The following is a 20,414-nucleotide window of genomic DNA, read 5'->3' as shown; positions in this document are numbered from 1 at the left end:
CCCTGCAGAGGGTCCCCAATGAGACTTGTGCCCGTTGGCAGCGCCATCCTGGGAGACGTGGTGGCTCCCAGATGCAGCCAAGGCAAACTCCACGCGTGTGCCATATTACATTTACAGCTGACGCTGGGTTTGCTGAAGGCTGGAGTTGCAGAGCACAGAGGGGACAGGAGGCGGTGGCCCCAGGGGACACGAGGGGGTGAGCCGGTGGGGAGGGGAAGAAGTGGCCGATGGACACTCCGGGGGAGGTGGTGGCCACCGCCGGGCGGCTGCCCGTGCCTCGGCGGGGCCGGCGCCGCGTCGTCGTCGAGGCGCGGCCACGCGGCGGGGCAGAGCGGAAGGAGGGAGGCGGAGCCGAACTACAAACCCCAGCGTACCTCGCGCCGCGGCCGCCAGTGTGCGCCTGCGCGGAGGGGCGCGGCGGGGAGGAAGCCCCGCCCTCGGCGGCGGCAGGCGGCGCTGCGGTTGGCCGGCGGCGCTGCCACTCAGAGCGGGGTCGGGGGTCAGAGTGCGCGGAGGTGAGTGGCGGTGTTGGGGACTCGTGGTGCGGAGTGTGTGCGGGGCGGGGGGGGGGCGGGCAAGGCCGGGCCGGGGCGGCCCCCGCCGCGGCGGGGGTGGGGGGGACACGGCGCCGCTGGGCAGCGGGCGGCGGCACGGCCGCGGCGGGGCCCGGCCGAGGCAGGGGCCCGGCAGGCCTGGCGGAGGCGTGGGGCCGCTGTGGCCCGGGGCGGGGGGTGGAGGCCCGGGCCGGCGGGAGGGGGGGGCGCGGCCAGGCCCCCCGGCGGCGGCGGCGGGGCCTGAGCCGGGGCGGCGGCCCGAGGCCGGGGGTGTGGGGCGGCGAGGCGGGTTGCGGGCCGGGGCGGGGCGGCGGCGGGAGTGTGGGGAGGCCGGTGGGAACGGAGCGGGGGGCAGCCCCGGGCGGAGGTGGGGGCGCGGGGCGGCGGCGGGCAGGCGTGGCGGCGCCTCGTCCGCTCGACGCCGAGCCCCGGCCCCTCTCTGCCGGTGCTTGGGGCTGCCGGGCCCTCCGCTACCCCGGGCTCTGCCGTGGGTGGAAGTCTGGAGGGTGGCGGTGGCAGCGGTCCCCCGGGTCCCAGCTGGAGCCGGGTCAGTTGGCGTCAGGGCTTGAGGAAGGGAACAAACCTGTCTGCCCAGGGAGCGGGGGGCCTGTGTGGGGTGAGCGAGAGGCAGCAGCAGCCGGGGATTTTCATGTTCCTTTTGGGATGTGGAGGCTCAGAGATGGAGGTGATGGGGGCGTAGGAGGCTTGGTTTTATTTATTTTTTCTTTTTTTTTTTTTTTTAAATCTTTTGAGATTGAACTGGTCACCTGTCTCAGATCTTGAGACTGAAGTAAACTTGAGAAGGCTTAGAAGTGCAGGATCTGTTTACTTGTTTCCTGACTGGCAGTAGGATTTCCTTCTCCTTTTCTTGCTACTGTACTGTTACAGGTGTTTCTTCTAAACTGAGATGTATGAAAAGGTGTTGTCGTTTACTCCTCATGTTTTGTCTTTTACAAGTCCTGTGTCTGGTGGATTTTTGTGGTCATTGCTGGCCCGTTTGCCATTTGTTTTACTACATCTTTACTTATCCCTTTTCCTTACTGAGCTTTTGGTTTCAGAAATGGGTGCACTGACAGCTGCTGCTTAGTCTGAACTCTTAATATTCTTTCAGCTGCGATGCAAGGGACCAGCAAGTTATCTAATAGGTTAATGCTTGCACTGTGCCATAAGAAGGATGAGGTACAGGGCTCCAGGCAGGTACATCTTGAAGGTGCTTGTCCCATCAGATGCTGTTAGACAGTTGTTTGAGGATTTTTTTTATTTATTTATTTTATGGTAACTTGATTTATTTTTTTTTAATCCCTTAGTTGCTCTTTGCAACAGTATAACATCTCTTGATGTTAAAGTTGGCATTTGAACTTCTATTTCCAAGAATGGATTATTCTTAAAATAAGGAATGTGTTCAAAGTCCAGTTGGTTACTCTTCGGTGTGTGGGCTTGGGAAATTTGATTTCATGTATTTTTGTTTCCCTTTTCAAGTACTGAATTCTGGCCTTTGCAACTGAATTTTCATGTTAATTTTTAGTGTGGACTAAATGCTTGTTTTGTTTCAAAGAGCGGCCCTTTTGTGGTTCTCGTTCCTCTCAAACTTTGGGTTGCTCTACATGAATGGTGTGTTGGGGTTTTTTTGTTGTTGTTTTGTTTGTTGGTTTTTTTTTTTTTAAAGTTAGTGTGTATAGCCAGACAGATTTGAATGTTACCAAAACGCAAAAGAAGAAACCCATTAAAGCATTAAAAATAAAGTTCTGGTGTGCTTGATGCTAAATAAAGAAGCGCTTGGATTGAATATACACTGGTACGACATACAGTTTCTGCTCTGCAGTTGAGAAATACTTCACTCAATGTGATTCCTTTAGGAGGCCCAATTACAGCTGTTTCAGTGCTCATCTTGTTTTGACTCTGTTAACTTTGGTAGGGCTTGATTATATATATATATATATGTATTTTTAATATTATTTTTTTCCCCCTTAAATTTTGGAATGGAGTTCTGGAAGAGACCTAAATGTGAGAAGGTTTTGCATTTGACTCTGCCCCTGTATCCATCCAGTAGCCACCTCCCATAAAAGAGCACGAAATGCAGGTCTGGTGAGGTTCAGGTAAATGGTGCAGGACCGGCCTTATGGGCTGTACCTATAGAACACTGAAGGCTATAAAGCAATTATTCATTTGTCACAAGTCTGTCCTTTGGTCTGAAGCACGTTATTGCTTGCCGTGGTCATCGTGCAGACTCCTTGTGTTTTACTCAAGTAGTGCTGAGTTAATACACCAGCATGGTGCCAAGGCAGGCAGGGGAATGAGGGGAGAGGAGAAATTGAGGCTCTCGAAGTGTGACCTAGCGCCAAGGTGCTGGCTGTTGCTGCTAGATACCATTTGGCAATTTTTCTCTCCCTAACTAAGAGAAGTTACCTGTGCTGACCAAATGCCGGCTGAGAAGTTCTGTATTCTCTCCAGATATGTTGTACAGGTAAAAATACTTCACTCCCAACCAAAAAAAAAAAATTTTTTTTTTTTTTTTAATTTCAGCTGTATTTGTTACAGTCATTACTTTTTCTAGGGTTAATATTAAGGTCGGCATCTTCTCTGGCTGGTTTTCCGGGTGCACTGAGACTGGTTTGTGTGGAAACCATGCCCCATTGTAGCTGCTACTCTGTTTGGAGTATTTGCCTGTCTACCAGGACAGAGCTTTGGCAGAGTACAGACTTTCTTTTAACATTTCTGGAGTTCATTTGTGAAGATCAAAAGTGACCAGTGTATTGGGTGATGCAAGTGTTGTCTCCCTGAATCCAGACTGAGATTCATTTGGCACTCTCAGGTGAACTTGGGTTCATTTTTCAGGTGGTGTGCAGCTGTATAAGTGGTTTGAACAACTGTGGCATTCATGTGTATGAAAATCAAGTAATTATGCATGCTAGATTCCATTAAACAAAGGGCGGTCTGCTGTGTCTCCTTTCCACTAAATTAGGCCAATATGCAATAGTAGCTCTTACTGACTAGAAGCGTAGTAGCTACAACTCTCTTACTTCTGGCTCTGGGAGCTCTGCTGTGGATTGAGAGCACTGAAATGCCATAAATTTCCTAACTCCCTCCAAAGACCAGGGTTGGGAAAGTTTGAATGAAAACTAAGATGTGTTATTTTTTGACAGCGACTGGATTTGACCAGTGGAACGAGCTGTCTGAAGGTAGTGGGGAGTCTCCATACTTGATGCTGCAATCCAAGGCCAGAAACTTTTCTGAAAGATCTTCAAGTCCTTGGGCTCAAATCAGGAGTAATGAAGTGGAAACTTTATGGCCAGCATTACATGAGGTTCAGACAGGGTGGTCCGATGGGCTTTCCAACTGTGTTCATGCTGCTGGAGCCAAGATACCTTCTCCGTTTCCTGCAAAGTGCTACACGCCATCCCAGGTGTACGTACTCTGGTCTGAGTATGGGGTTTGGTGAGTGGCTGAGCCGACCAGTGGCTCCCAATGGCTCATCTCCTTCCCGCTTCTGCCCATCCCCTCCTTTGAGCTTTGGCACTCATCCAGCCTGGCCCCGAGCTGATTTGTCTCATGAAACCAGCAGGAAACTATCTTGTTTTAATTGTGTTTTATTCCGGCTGCATTAGCCCGTTTATAGGTTCCTGTGGTTGAGTCAGCTCACAGAGGGCCCGGAGAGGCTCAGGAACTGGTGGAAGGTAATCAGCCAGGAGAGTAGGACCAAGAGGGAAGGACAGGCCTGTCTCCTTCTGGCCTCCTGGAACTATTGGCATGCTTTACCCCGTTTTGTGTAGCTTCACCCTGGTGCATTTTCTTACGGCTCACACACAGAAGGAGGAGACTGGACTAGAGGGTTCTTGGTCCAATCCTCTGCAACTGTTCTCTTCCTTCATACCAAATCCACTCTTCCACTATGGCTTTCCAGTCTTTTGCTGTACTCATCTCTGTTGTTGCTTCTTTTTTTTTTTTAATTTTTGTTGTTTCCTTCCTCTACATTTCCTCTAAGTGACCAGTCCTTTACTGTGTGGAACTTCTTCAGACTTCAGCTTAGACCTGTTTGCCTGTCCACAGTTACTCTTGGAGAAGTTTTAAAAATACACAGCAAAGCCTGTCTTAGGAGACCAGTCCAGGAGCTGACGAAAGTGGGTTGCCTAGCGGAGGTGGCCTAATAAAATTGGAGTGGAATTGTACTGTGCATCTTTGGGACAGCTTCTGGGTGGTCTGTTTGGACGAGTTCATGTCCTGCTGGTGTGGAGTCTCATGCGGGTTTCACTGTGTTGTCAAGTGAACTGAGATGTGTTTGTTTCCCAGCCTCATAGGGTGCGATAGCCCCGGCAAGTCCTTCCCTAAGTAATCAGCGCCTTCGGCCTCACTCATTGTGATCTCACAAGCCATCGCGTCTGTGATGTCACAATGGAAGAGATTCTGGTGCTCTGAAATAGCTGACATATCTGGTGGTGCCTTTGACATATCAGCCAAGGAACGCAGCGGGAAGAATGAGCTCAAGAAACGGGAGAGACCTTCCTTAACCCGAGAGTGCCCTCCATCCTTTAGCCAACCCTTTCTGTGTTCACTTACCTCTTCCATAATGCCCAGAGAGAGGGAAGCTGATGCCTATAGAGATTGAAATTTTTTATTTATTTTTTTTTTAAGTTAAACTACCGAGAAGCATGTAGCTCCCAGATGAGCAGTTGCCTGACTTTGCTCCTGTAACCCTCGTTCTTTGCAGTTAACCCTCACTTGTGTTGCATCCAATTCTAGACTGTAAGTTCTTGAGAACAGGGACCTCTTCCATCTGGAGTGGGAAGAGGCTGGGTGCGATTGCGGAGTGCTGTAAAAACCAAAATGATGAACGCCAAGTTGTATCTGGGCTGAGCAATGATGGGACAGCATATAGGCATCCTGTGGCAATGCTTTGAGAAAGTTATGTTGTGAGTTTTCCAAAACATGGGCTAGGTTGTCTAGCAGCGCTGGGGACATACCCAACCAAAAGCGAAGGGAGTGCAACCATGGAAGTGTACTGGATTAATGTTCAAGGGATGATACTGTGAGGTTAACAAAAAAGCAAATTTACCTGTCTAAAATCATGTTACATTATTAAAATGGTTCTAAAAGCTTTGTGTTTTGTTGTTTGTTTTACTTTATGTATTTTCTTTTAATTTTTTTTGCAAGTTTGGACAGTGACAAGTGGGTAAGCTGGTTTTGTTCATAGTCTTTTGTTTCCTGCCTCGCAGACTAGCCAGGTGCTGTCATTTTTGTACTGTAGTTCATCTAATGAAATATTTGGGTTTAGGTTAAGACTGATTTTAAAAAAAAATGGAGTTGTCTCTATTGTTCTTCAGTTATATCTTCACGCAACTGAAATATGGGCTCACATTTGACCTCTGAGTATGTATTTGAACAGCTACCAAAATGGAAGTCCTGCATTTTTTTGTTACACTCTGTTCCAGGTGTTGTTAAATGTATGCACGTTTGTTCTACAAAAAGCACCTTTATTACCCTATCTTTTTCCTTTTTATAATTTAATAAAGTAAGACACTATAATTTAATAAAGTAAGACAAACCTGCCTTACATTTTGGATGGGTTTTGGTTGCTTAGCTGTGAGTTCAGTTGTCTGTTGGAGGCCAGGAGTCATAGCAGCCCCTGCCCAGGGGAATAAACTGAAGCGTATGACTCCCAAAGCTTGCTTCCTTGCTTTTATTTTTTAATTTTAGTTTATCTTGTCCTTTAGTGTGGGGTTTTTTTTTAGTTTGTTTATTTTTTTAATATGGTGGAGGGCCATATTGCCACAACAAAGTAATTCAGCTTATAAGTGGAGGTTCTTGTAAAACATGATTTCTTGGGTCACCCCTCCAATGTGAACTTAGGTGTTTGTCTTCTTGTCCCCTCCCTACATCACTTAATCAAACTGGACGTTGAAGGGGAATATTTTTGGGTTAAAGGCAAGCAGTTAAAAGTTATGCCTTCTCTTGCTGCCAGGTGATTTTAATTAGATGGGGTTGTAAAAAGTAAATATTAATGTTATGTGCCCATTCAGCTCAAGTTTGTAGGCTAATTTGTCTTGCCATTGATGAATTTGAATCCTCTGCAACTTGCGTGGTGCACATCTTTGCATGTGGCTTTGTGGCTGCCCCGCAGGTGGGGGAGAGCACTTGCAATGCCCTGCTGGCTTTTGTCACCAGCGTTCTTCACGTGGCAGGAGTTCCCGATCTCGCTCCTTGCCACTTGTGGTTGCCCTTAAGCGGCTTCCCCAGTGGGGATCCTGGAGCGCAGCAGCCACCGGTGCAGATTCTCCACTTTGCACTCAGTGGGGCTCCTGGCAGGCTGATGGCTACAGCTGGCACTTGCCTTTCTCTTGGCTTTCCTTACTTGATGGTGATCACACTGTCGGGCTTTACTATCGTGTGCTTGGACCACTAACAAGGAAGAGCAGCGGTCAGCCTGAGCTTGTCCTGTTACTTGCAGCTGATATCCAGAGATTTATTTTTTTTTTAATTATTTTTAAAAGACAGTTGCGGTTTATAGCCAGTGATATCACGTGTGGCACATGCTGTTACACAGCACATAACACAGACTTTATCTCCCAGCCAAAACCCACCACACGTAGCCGCTTCCCATGTTATTGGGTGTTGCAAATGTAAAGTGCTGTCACATTTTCCTAGGTCTGTGTACAATCTGTCAAAATAATTCCTGAAGTCCAGCCTCAGATCATGGTCCCATTACGTTTCATATTTATCTGTGTAAGGAATTGGAGCTGTGTGATATGAAATATTAACCTAGTAGGGTTGAATGCCAGATGTGACAGCTTGCACTGTCTGAGATTATAATCTGACCCTGTGTGCATAAGAAATATATATGTGGTGTTTTACGTAGGTTTGGAAATGGAATCACTGAACATGTGGATTTATATGGATAGAGCTGGGTTTCTAATTTTTGAAGCTGCATTGCTTGTACTGTTGTCTGTTGGAGAAAAAAAAAATGGGATAATTACTAGTGCTTTGCATTGTCATAGCCATTATAAATGCTTTACATGACTTCTAATAAAGTGTGTTTGCTCACCAGCTATCTCGTGCTCTGAGGCATTCTGACCTTGCCAAAGAAGATGATGTGAGGTCTTCCCAGGGCAGCTAGAGCAGTGGCTGTGTAAACACGCAGTTAAAACTTCATTTGGCTGAAGGCGCAGAGTTTGCGGTGGGGTTGCTCTTATTTGTATGCCGTCTGCATGGGGGAATCAGGCTGCAGTACCCCCCTCACACACCTTTGTTGGGAGCATCTCTGCTACGTGGGGGAGTGGGGAGGGAGGCTTCTTTTAGGATGGGGAGCCTGATCCTGTCATTAGACAGGGACCACCTGCAGAAGTTCTTAGCATAAAGAGGCGCTAGATGTTGGCTGTTACTTCCTTCTACTGATGTCCCACAGTATCTGTGTAACACAGACCTGCCAGGGTCTGGAGTGGTGCTGCTGTGTCCGTGTGGTGACGTGCCTGACTCCTGCCGAGGTGGCCAGTTTATCTTTGCCGTGTGGACTCAGTGGCTCGGGGACCTGAAAATTCATGAGGATCGTGGTTGATGCCCTAGTCTTGCCTGTTAAGATACATTAGAGAAGTACTGATCTTGCTCTGTGTGGGTGGATAATGTATGTTTTATTGCCTGTGTTTGATACAGGGGTTGGAGCCTGCGTGCCTCCCCCACTCCAACTGTGTATTTTACTTTATGCAGTAGGCTAAAGACCAGCTTTTACCGCAACTCACTCACAAGCTGCTTTATTCTGAGATACTGTATTTGTTGTGATGGGCCTTTAGATTCATAGCAGGTAGCTTGAAGATTTAAAGCACATATACCTTAAATATATCTTATGTGGGGCAGGTTAGAAGTGAATATAACTACTATTTGGCTGTAATGCATTTATTAATGACAGTAAAAGCTGTAGACGGAAAAGCAATAGGTAGAACTGAGCCCCTTTAGGATAAATGCAATGTTGGACTCTTTGGTACAGTTTTGTAACTTGAGTTTTCAGTTTGCTGGGTACCTGCTGCCTGGGACACTGCTTTAGTAAAGCAAGCAGCCCCCCAAAACGTGAAAGTCACAAGGTGGGGATGCATTTATGCCGTGGAATTGGCAGTGTGGGCACTGGCTCCATCTTAAATTTCTCAGCTCCCTCGATTTTTGCCTTTCACTCAAAACCTTGGAAAGAGAAGGTTACCAAATGCGTGTTTACTCGAAGCACACAACCTGCTCAGCCGCAATTATCTCCTAATCTGGTCCTTTCGAGTTTCTCTGGTCTCGCAGGTAAATACAGATTTAGCCGTTATTCAAGGCATATTATTTACCTCATTAAGTGTGTGTTTTGGCACGTGCATTATTTACCTGACGGACTAACGGATGGGAGAGAGCAAACGCTGTCTTTTGTGCAAACAGCGACTTTGTTCGCAGGCGGCGAGCCCTCCGCTTCGCCTTGCCTGTTCCAGCTCCGTGTCCCTTCCTGGCGGAGTGAAAAGCGAGTGCAGGCACAGGGAGACCGGGCTGGGAAACCAGGCGGGTAGGTGGCACGTGGTGCAATGGAGCTCTTGCCCAGAGCCACGAGCAGTGGGACCAACCGTGGGGATAGATTTAAATCTCCATGTCTATTTAGCGAGGTGTGTGTGTATATCTATCTATCTGTATATATATACACACATAGAGTTAGAGGGGGTATTCATATTCTTGTTTGAGAGGGCTGGGTGGTTGTGATTTGCCTGTTTTTTGCCATTGGTCACTGTACCAGCTATGTAACATCTCCATGAGTTTGGCTTGAACTCTCAAACCAATAAATGTGTATCTGAACAGCCCTGAGGCTGGCACACCTTGGGCAGTGACAGTCCTGTCAAGCTTTTCCTGCAGCGTTTTAAAAGAAAAAGGCTATGGAGGGAAATCCAGGCAATCTCACATAGATAATGCAATTTATTAAATAGCATTTGTTAAGTAGAAGCATCAGAAGTTGATGGCTAGGTCAGTTATTTTTTGGGGGAGGGAGACCGTAACCTATAGAGTGCTGCTTGTGTTTTACGGTTCCTGCAGTTCATGTGTGGGTTTGTTGAATCAATATCCTCCTCTGAGAAATACCTGAAGTAAGAAATCAAGTGTAGCACTAGAATCACATTTCTGAGAAGCCTCGTACACAGAGCAAATGAGAACTTCCCTGGGGAGGAGCCTTCCATCCACCAGCCGCCTGGATTTGTTACGGAAGTGAGAGATTTCGGTGCAGCTAACAGGCGTTTCAGGGCCAAGCTGTTTGGATGGGTTGTAGTGTCGATGTGTGTATTGCTGTATTTAATTCCTGACGTGTATCAGAAGTTGCATTGTATATGAATAGATGAAAGGCCTCCTCAGAAATTTCAATGGGGTTTAGATCAGATTTTCTGTGTTTAAGTGGTTTGTGCTGTGTTCCGCTATGATAAGGTTCAGCAGGCGGGTGTGATCTGGTGCCTGGAGCCATGACTGTTGTGTGTCTCATAGTTCTTAATTTAGAGCTGTTTGCAGAGGTTAATTTCCAGTCGCCTGTGATTCTGGGCACCTTGAGCTCAGTCCAAATGTCATCTGTCGTGCTTAGAGCAGGTTACTGTGTTATTTCAGGTTTGCACTGCTGGAACCTCCACCGGGAAGCGCAGAGAAAATCCCTGACAGAGGAGGCCAGTGAAGAGATACTAGCAGAGATGAGATGTATTTGTGCATGAGTAACGTGAGTCTGTCTTCAGTTTCAGATGCCTCTGGATGTTCAATGATAGCACTTCTCCATACTGGAGCAGCAAAGTTTCCCCAAAACTTACTTCCAAGGGCAAGACAAGCTGTGTGCTCCCTCCTCCCGGCTGGTGTTCTCAAAGGGTACGGCTCCATCGTAAGCAGGAAACTGGCGTCCCACAGCTTTGGAGCTTCCATGGCAGCAATGTCATCCTTCCCTCCACAGAGATATCACTACTTCTTAGTGCTGGATTTTGAGGCTACGTGTGATAAACCACAGATTCATCCTCAGGTAAACGGTCAATCCTGTTAATTATCCCCTTGCAAGTTGCTGCTGCTGTTCTGAAAGGTGGAAGGAAAAAGCACAGTCCTAGCTCACTTGTTTTCTCTGGTTTGTCCCATCTCCTTTCTGTTGCTGGTCCTCCAGGGCTCTTGCCAGTCACCTGCTCTCTCAGGAGCAATGCCAGGACTGTTCAGTGGAAATGAAATGAAGGAGCCTGATTTCCATCAAGGAAGTGACAGTGCATGTGTTATCAAAAACATCTTTAAGTCATGTATGCTTGTCACCTGCCTGAACTGGGGAGGGTCTAAAATTTTTTGGCTGGGAACCTGCATTAATAGAGTACTTGTGGCAATCTTGTTTGATTCTGCAAGGAAAAAGACTGTTGGTAGCCAACAGCTAGAAAAAGAAGAGGTTGAATGATATGAATATGTGCAACATAATGGTGTTTCTAAGTGGAGAAGAACAATAGTTTGGAGCTACCCGATCTCGCAGAGGTTACCTTGCCTGGCTGTTAACTCTGGAGTGTAATGAGACAGGAAGAGTTCAGCTTCAGAGGATTTTCCAGTGCCCTACCACTTGAAATCCAGATGAAGTACAGAGGTTTTTCTGCAGACAGTTCTTCCACAGTAGTGTAGAGCACGTTGGCAAATATATTTTCCGTTGTCAGCAGGATGGACCTAGGGTTGCCATTAAAATTAGAAAAACACGCTAAAAAGAAAGAGACTAATACTGGGTTGGTGTCATGGTTTAACCCCAGCTGGCAACTAAGCACCACCCAGCCACTTGCTTGCTCGCTCGCTCCCCCGCAGTGGGATGGGGAAGAGAATTGGAAGAGTAAAAGTGAGAAAACTCATGGGTTGGGATAAAGACAGTTTAATAGGTAAAGCAAAAGCTGCTCACGTGAGCAAAGGAAACCAAGGAATTCAATCATTGCTTCCCATCAGCCAGCGAATGTTCAGCCATCTCCAGGAGAGCAGGGCTCCATCATGCGTAATGGTTACTTGGGAAGACAAACGCCATCACTCTGAACATCACATCCCCCTCTCCTTCTTTCTGCAACTTTATGTACTGAGCATGGTGTAATATGGTATGGAACGTCCCTTTGGCCAGTTGGGGTCAGCTATCCTGGCTGTGTCTCCTCCCAGCTTCTTGTGCCCCCCTGGCCTACTCACTGGCAGGGCGGTGTGAGGAGCAGAAAAGGCCTTGACTCTGTATAAGCGCTGCTCGGTGGTAACTAGAACATCCCAGTATTGCCAACACTGTTTCCAGCACAGATCCAAAACATAACCCCATATTAGCTACTGTGAAGAAAATTCACTCTACCCCAGCCAAAACCAGCACAGTTGGTAATGAACAGACACAATTTCCGAGTCTCTAAATTGAACTCGGGCTTCTCACCCCCATCTTCCAGTGGGGTATTGTGGGTAATACACGCAGTAGATCAGAATAACTTCCATTTGCTTTGTTAGGAATATACTAAACGCTGAGCGGTTTTTGCTGTGGTGTTTCATTACTGAAGTGATGCGATGCAGCATGTTCATTTCCCAGTGTAGCTTGGGCTTGTCCTGTTAAAGGGATCCTGCAAGTTGGGGTCAAACTTGGCTCCTCTCTTCCCCAGTAGCGCCTTGTTGAGTGCCACCTGCCCCTCGTGTTTCCTGAAAAATGGCCAGTAAATTCCTTGCTCTTTTGCTGGGTCTTTGTGGGAGGCTGTTGTGGCTCTGCATCCCGTTCCGCCAGCAGAGCCTTAACCGCTCTCCAAGTGAGATGTCAGGCTATTTCCTGCACGCTCTGCCTCGGGTGCACAGACCTGTCAAAGCTGTAAATTGGATCTACCTTGTCCCTTTGGATATGGGTTTGGTCTGTGCACATTTTGATGCAAAACCATGATGCATGTGGAGCTGGTTTACAGCTGGCAGTAAAAAGGAGCATGAGTGGAATATGATTACTCCTGTTTTAAGGATCTTTGTCCCCAAGTCCTTGCCAGGGAAAGTAATGGTCTGGGCCAATGCAGATCTGCTATATATTTTGTTGGTGCGATGGCACCTTTAAGGTGGAGATGTTCTTCAGTGTTGTTTTTCCAGTCTGCTTCATATCGTGTGTGGAGAGGGCTGTCAGTCCCTCACATCCCCACAAACAAATTAGTTTGACAAATAAAGAAATGGCTCTTGCTGCATGGGGATCAGTGTAGCTGGAAAGGTGGTAGGTGCCTACCAGAATCGGGCAACTTTATAAAATAAGATTTTAGTCGATGCCAGTACCTACATCTAAACTTTTTGCTGCCCAGCATGGCTTTTGTCCTCTTCACAGCTGGGCTGTATGTCATGGTGAGCAAACTGTGCAGTGTATTTCAGCGATGTTTTGTGCAAGGTTTTTACTGGCAGGATCTTTCACTGAAGCAGTGACAGACAGGTTTTGGAGATACTGTCTAATGACAGACCTGGGAGCTAGGAATGGTCAGGTGCTGACCTCCTTGCAATCCTGATCCTTCTGCTTTTGTTTTATTGCCTGCGAAATAAGAAGTCTAGATACAATGAAATTCAAATGCATTGGGATTTAGCGAGGAGGCTACATATAGAGCTAAGCCATGATCCAGGTTACTTGAAGTGGGTAGACATAGCTCTAAATTCAGCCAGCTCAGCCTAAAAGTCTTGCAGAGTGCACTTGCCGCTGTGCAGCACACTTGAAATTTCCTACTAACTGCTCTTCAAAATATCCCAGCTTCTTGCCAGAGACTACTGAAAGAGCTATCTTTTTATCTGCACTAAGTTGTGTGATTGCCACATCTGCTCCCCCTCCTGCTGTATTTACTTGTGCTCCTCTGCCGCCGGTGGCCTCGCTGCCTTTATCCCTGGGGAAGTCCTTCATGCTCATTTGGGAGCCCTGAAGACTCCTTCATTTCCATTCCCTTTCATGCTGCCCCATCTCCCTCCGAGGTCTCATGGTATGGCCTCTGTAATGGGGATCAAGGAGGGTCAAGGACAGCGGTATTCCCCTGGGAAGCTGTCTTGCATCATGGCTCCAGTGGCTGGAGTGCCTTGTCGCTCCTGCCCTTTGCTTTGCTACTTCTGGGACGAGCACGGAGGCTTCTTCATGTTCCTTGCCCTGCAGCCACAGAGGAACAATAGCATCCTTGCACTCCTGACTTCTGATGGCTTTCAACAGATATGCCCCTAAATTGCAGCTTGGCTTTTGGGTTTTTCGGATATATTTATGAGTAGTGAGACCATCCCAAAGAGAAAAGAAGGTGTGGGTTTAACTGCACTGTTCCGGATGGATAGATGGGAAAACCTGAAAGAATAGAGGCACAGTCTGTGTCGTGTAGTGTTTTAGCCAGCCAGAGGTCAGTAGGGGTTGGCAGCAAGGCATGTTTATGGCTGGCCTCTTGCATCTCTTTAAAGCTTACCTTGTGCTTTTGGGATTTGATCCAAAGTCCAGTGGGGTCAGGTGGGAGCTGTCGTTCTGCGGAGGTTGGTGGACCTCGGACCACGATGGTAGTAGTGTGCTTCATTTTTCAGCTCTAACTCTGACTTTTTTTCCTTTACTGTCTGCTAAGAGTTTGTAAGTACCTGCAGCTTTTATATGCTGTCAGCTCGTAGAGCCGGGTACATATGGTGCATTAGCTACACAAGAGAAGATGCATTAATAAGTGAGAGTCTCCGTCTTTTGTCCCTTTGTCCTTGTATACACCAGTGTTTATGGTGGTCAGTGCTTTCAGTGGCTGTGTTAAGGAGCTCCCCAGGCTCGGATCTGCGTCTGCCTGTAACCTTATTTTATTAATGCAGTGAGTGGGTGTGCCTCTTTCAGTCAGCAAGCCAAGTATCTTGCCTTCAACTTCAGCAGAGTGGAAGAAAAATGATGATTTTTTTAAATGTAAAAAGTCTGAAGGTAGAAATCAGTTCTACTCAAAGCTGAATTTGAAATTGGGCTTCTACATAGGATGTTAATCTCTCCTGTAATTTGTTAAAGCCACTTAAATGAAAACCAAATAAAATTCAAGCTTTGTATGTCTGCTGCCTGGAAGTGTAAAAGAATATCAGACTCCTGACCTGGCAGAAGGAGCTGGATCTAGGAGGCCCCGAGTTGCTAAATGAGCTTTTGCTAATGATGAAGTTGCTTTTTTTTCATGCCTGTTTTTTCAGGTACTTGACTTCAGTGTCTCAGATTCACTCAAATTTGTTAATCAGGTGGGAATTAGAAATTCGCCTCTTCCAAACTCTCTGTAAGAGGAAAGTATGAAATGTTGAGATCTCCTAATTGCCGAAGGAGGTTGTGACCAGAGGCAGAAGAATAAATTGTTTACGGACAGTATTTTCCTTGTTGTCTTAAACAGCACATTTTAAATACAAAAATATCTTGATATTTTTCTTTAGTGTATCCTACGTATTTCGAGTTTGCGTAGCATGCATTTTGATTGTTATTTTGGGGGAATTTTTAATTATAATTGCCGTCAAATGAAACTGGACATAATAATAAATATAGAACATCACTCACCATTTCAACATAAAACCCATAAATGCTGAGATTATGAATAAGCATATGTTCAGTTACTAATTTGTTTTTAAGTGTACAAACAAATCTGGATGATCATAACACATTTCCTGACTGGCAAAAGCATATTAACAAATCGGAGCCAGTCCTTCTGTAAGATACTATTAAGTACAAATGCACGACAAGGTTAAATGGGGTTCAGGCAGCGTTTCCTCGAGTGCTGGTGTAAAAATGCGTTGAAGGCGTTTTTTCCCTGAACATCCGCCTGGCGATTCTGGCCGGTGGTTGCCAGCGGGTGCAGCTGGAGTGGCTGTGATGGTCGCTGCCTCCCTGCCACCCATGCTCCTTTACCCGTGCTCTCGTTCCCATGGCAGGGACGGCTGAACAATGTCTCCCTGCTCCTGAGCCGCCGTGATTTATAGACTGACCTTGTAATGGGAATGGATGTTGATTTCCACCAAATTTAGGCTGTAGCAACAGATGTACAGTCCTTGCCGAGCTCCCTGCGCAGGGTGAGTAGATGGGGGTTAGGCAAGCCACCCTGGGAGCTGTGGCCTACGCTCAGAAGACTTTCTATGAGGAATGTGCCCCTCAAATCAAAAACCTGCTGTGGGAGGAGGTTATGCAGGATCTACTGGGATGTAGGCTGTGAGGTGTCTTCTGCATGCTCTTCAAGGGGGGCTTAGCGGAGCCTGGATCAAGGCAATCCTCGCTGAAGGCCAGGATGGGATTGCAGAAGGTGGCTCACAAAGTAACGGAGCTTGTCACAATCCTGCCCAGAGGCGGATAATGGAGATGTGCCTGTGTCTACCTCTTCTATCTAGACATCCCTGCGTAGCAGCTTTCTTCTTGCACGGTTTTTGTGTGGCTGTTAAGCTCAGTGCATTAAAAATCACCTGCCAAAACCTTTATTAAGGATGATCATGAATTGCTAGAAAAGTGAAGAAACTCAGGCTTGTTTCCCATGGCAACTTTAACTCTGCACTCTTGTGCATAAGTATTACGGTGGAATATTAATCTGCAATTACCGGTCTTCATGCAGCTTAGGCTTGGGTGTAGGTTTAAATAACTACTTCTCAATTCAGCTTCTTACAATGTTGTTTCTAGAGGAATGCCATTAAAAATGCATGTAACACAGTCACTTAAAGTCTTTTTTTTTTTTCTTTTTACTAAAACTAAGTAAAAAAATATATATATTTATCATCTCCTTGCCAGTTATGGCTGTTGTTAGCATAACAACTTCTTATGTTGGAGTGCTTTAAGTTCCTAGAGTGGAAATAGTTCATATAAAAGCTGTTTCAGATGGGTTTTTCTGTTTGTGTTAATTTTTTGAACAATCTTTTGGAAAAACTTTTTGAGGCGTTGTGGCTAGTTCCCCCGAACAGTTAAAAGCTCAGTGAAGAGCACATGAATATCCATAGCTCAACACACTACAAGGTGCATCTGAAATTAAAAGAGATGCTGTTCTTTTTTTAATCTTATTTTCTGCATGTCGTGTGCTTCATTGCAATTCCATTGGACTGTTGTGAATTCTTATTTTGACCAATGTGGAGAATAATGTCTTTATTTTAAAAGATGTATTGAGAAGCCCAGTGTTTTGGAGAGGCTTCTGCAGGGTCTGAGACACCAGGTGTGGTGTAACCCTCAAAAGCTGCATTCTCTGCGGCTGTCACTTTGCCGTGCAGACCTCCCTCGTTCTCCCAGTAAGCGGGGACAACCTTGCTGTGACCCATATGAATCTGACAGGTCGGGTTATGGCTTCAGGCAACAGAATTAGCTGTATTTATTTAAAACCTGAGGAGCTAGAGAACATGAACAGTTACTGAACCCAAATCTCCTCGAGAGCTCAACCACGAGACCACCAGGCAAGACACCTGATGTATGAGAAAATATTCAAAGCGCTTTCTTAATAAACGCAGCATTATTATAGCAACAAGCCTAAAATACCAAGGTGCTCAGGTGGCCAATTGCTGCCGTCCCAGCCTGACCCAACCTGCTTAGCTTTGGGCTGGTTATTGACAGGCCGATGAGATGACTACTTTAAAGCAATCAGTCATGTTGCCCTTTCCCTCGCAGGGCGCGGAGACCCCCACATCAGTTATGCATCCCGGCGTGCGGTTCCCCACCTGTGCTGTTTGAGTACTGTGTCCTTAGCTGTGCAAACATCACACATCGTTTAGGTGACAAGTTGCAAAGTTAAGTAGACTTGTTGTTACAGCAGAAGGTAGTTGAGCGGCAGTCACCCTGAAAAGAAGAGATCCAGGCGGGCTCGGGAATGTGCAAGGCCACCGTATTGTGTTTAAAGGTTTCCTCGCCTCTCTGCTGGAAACGTTCACACCACGTGCGGTTCTGAAGAAGGGAACGGGTGCTGCAGGTTTGTACGTTCTCTGTGCGCATGGCCCTGTACGGCCGCCGATGATCGGTGTGTGCCTGCTGCTGTTTCGCAGCCTCTGAGGCACGAGAGGGTGTTTCGCATCCTTCCCAGCGTGATGTTTTAAAAACAGGCAGTGTTCTTCCGTTCTAGAGTGCTGCACGGGGGTGCAGCTTCGCAGGCTGCTGTGGTTCCTGAGGAATGGTCATTGCTGCACTAAAGTGATCTTCTCCTAGTTTTGAACCAATCCTTCCTGCTAAAGAGAAAGTGCAGCTCAGCAAATTTTGGCGGGACGGGAGCAGGACATGCCTAAATCTCGTGTTTTCTTCCCCTTTGTGCCAAGCTGGCTGTGCAGCCATCCCTGCGTTCTCTTTGTCGGTCCGTGCACTTGTTAGCTGGCAAAATAGCTCTTGGTTACATTATTTAGTTCCTCTCTGCCAGGCAGGAATGTGCTGTCACCAGCAGCTAGTTGTGATGTTTGTAAAAACCCTGGGTGTTCATTTACATGCACCAGCTTGGCCTTTTTTACCCATCCCAGATGTTTTAGTGTTGCTGAGATCATTGATCATTTGTGCTGCTCGATACCAGGTGAAGAGGCTGGGTCTTGAAATGATTTGATAATTCTGCCATGAGGACTGCACAGGCTGGTTGCCTGCGGTAGAGAGGAGCGGACGTGAAAAAGGATATAGTGTTAGTTGTCATCTTGCAATGGAAAGGTAATATTTGGAAATGTGTGTGTGCTGTTTGTAACCTGGTTTGAGTACTAAACTTCCCCCAAAACTGTCAAGCTTAAATTGTTGTTGGCTTTGTCGATGGAGATTTTCTGGGTGGTTAAATATATGTCAGTAGTGCTTGGAGAAACAAGTTGAAATGTTGATGTCTGTTGGTCTATATTTCTCATCCCAGGCGTGGAAGAGGAGGGAGGTTCTGCCTTATTTGTGATGTCTGCGTGCTGCAGGAAAGATCAAAATAGCTTTGTGGGTTTTGGCAGGTGAGCTGATGCTGATGTGGAGAGGAAGGAGCCAGCCTGGGAGCAAATGACTACCAAAAATTTTCTTCAGGGTGGCAGGAGAAGGGTTGTGAGCCAGCCTGTGAGATTTCAGGTTCAATGGCAGGTATGAAAGAAGTCCCAAAGACCACAGTGATAAGTTTAGGGTGAAAATGGCATTTGGGAGACATGTGGATCCTGCTTTTCTTGCCCCTGTAAGAAAAGACCTCAGCTGGGGAAGTGTTTCACTTTGAACTCTGTACTTTAAAAAAAAAACTAAAATAAAAATTGAGATCGTTTCAAGAGTGTCCAAAAGGGAAACAGTGAAAGTGACCAGAGGGTCTGCAAAACACAACCTGTGAGCGTGGGCTGGATGACATTGGGTTGTGTTTAGTGTAGTGAAGAGAAAGGTATGTATGATGAGGTTTTCTATTACAAAAACGAGAAAGGCGGTGTTCTGGCTTGTGTCTGCTGTGGGTAGGAAGAGCAGTCATGAATTTAAACAACAGCAAGGGAAATTCTGATTAGACATTAGGAAAAACTTTCCAATGATAAGACTAATGAAACGGGAGCGCAGAGTGCCTGGGGAGCGCGTGAGTCTCTCTTATTGGAGTCTGTAAAAACAGCCTAGACAAAGTCAGAAATGATTTAGGGGGAGGTGATGCTGCCCTCGGGCAGGTGCATGGACTAGATGTCTCTCTTAAAGCTCAAGCTCCTGGAGGCATGTGATTAGATGGGAATTTCAGCTTCTATTAAAGAAAGAGAAATGGTCCCTCACAGTTGTAAGGAAGCACCTGAAAATAAGAGCTAGGTTTATGCCAGTGCGGAACCCCAAACCCAACTTCATTTATCTTTGAGGAAATCCAACCTTTGACATTGGGCTCCAGTGTCTTGAGTGTTGGGGGTAGGCAGTGAGGCTCACGTAAGAGCGGGGGGAGGCAGAAACTTTGGATATTCAATAATCGGGCAGCAGAATTTACCTTCACATCATTTTATCCCACTGTTTCACGATCTTTTCATATTCCTGCCAGTTCCCTTGTGTTTTGATTTTGATGTGTATTTCCTCCCCTTTGCACTTTTCCGGGATTTATATCCAGTTGTTTAAATGCATTCAATTGTTGGGTGTGTGCAAATGTGTACTTTAAGCTAGGTAGTGATGGAAAAATAAATTTGGGATCAGCTGTTTCCCCAAAGACCTTTTGGCAGGATTAATCAGTAACACGGAGTAACTTACCTAGGACATAAGCGCTGAGAGACTCCTCACCGTGTGTGCAGGTAGGCATCCTCTGGAAAGTCAGCGTAGCCCTGATTCAGCAGAAGCCCTGCTGTCCCTCGCTGCAAAGGTGTTGCCTTTATGGGACTTGTTTTGGTTAGTTTAATAAAAATTTAGAAGTGGGGAAAAGACCTATGAGGTCATCTTGGTTACTGCCCCTGAGGGCCAGTGCAAGGCTGCTCACTTGGAAATGGCTTTAGTTAAAATAATAATTAAGGCAGAGGATGGAAACAGGGGAGGCAGATCTGTGAGGCTAGTGCTGTCCTTACTATGTCCCTTTTCGATTTTAATTGCCTTGGAAAAAAAGGAAAATCACAAGGCTTTAAAAGCTCTGATTCTTCCTGCTCTTCACCCCCCCCGCCCCCTCCCCGATCTTGGAGGCATCAACTCTCATCTGTCAAAGTGTAAATCAGCAATTAAAACACAAACAGCGAAATGCCAAAGATGACCTGAAGCACAAAGCAACTGACAAACAAGTCCGGACAAATCGGCGGATAATTTATAAGCATTGCCCTAAAATCTAATTATTTGGCAATTCGAATTTGCAGCCGGCCAGGGCTGTGCAATAAATTTAACCCGCCATAAATTATTTAGGAGCAGCCCGTGGTGTAAATCAAAAACACGAGTGTTTGTTTAAGAAATAAGCTCCTTGTGCATAAAATGACTTTTTTTTCTTTAAAGAGGGAGGGGAAAAAAGCATCCCTGAACAAAATGAGCTGGTGCTGAGGCTGTGTCCCCTCCATGAAGACTCCCTTGCCTCTTCA

At 46.5% G+C, this 20,414-nt stretch overlaps 1 protein-coding gene across 1 annotated transcript in view; it reads left to right on the top strand.

Annotated features, from left to right (window-relative positions):
- Positions 1-501: 501 nt before the first annotated feature.
- The window catches only part of ERI3 (ERI1 exoribonuclease family member 3), a 134,653-nt gene continuing 114,740 nt past the window's right edge, over positions 502-20,414 (top strand). The window contains exons 1-2 of the mRNA XM_074152128.1: positions 502-515; positions 10,265-10,539. Of these exons, the coding sequence (XP_074008229.1) occupies positions 10,288-10,539 (252 nt within the window). The 5' untranslated portion in view covers positions 502-515; positions 10,265-10,287. The remainder of the gene's footprint in view (positions 516-10,264; positions 10,540-20,414) is intronic.

The sequence above is a fragment of the Numenius arquata genome, chromosome 8 (assembly GCF_964106895.1).
Source record: "Numenius arquata chromosome 8, bNumArq3.hap1.1, whole genome shotgun sequence".
NCBI classification, from domain to species: Eukaryota; Metazoa; Chordata; class Aves; order Charadriiformes; family Scolopacidae; genus Numenius; species Numenius arquata.
This window is presented reverse-complemented; position numbering and strand designations above follow the sequence as displayed.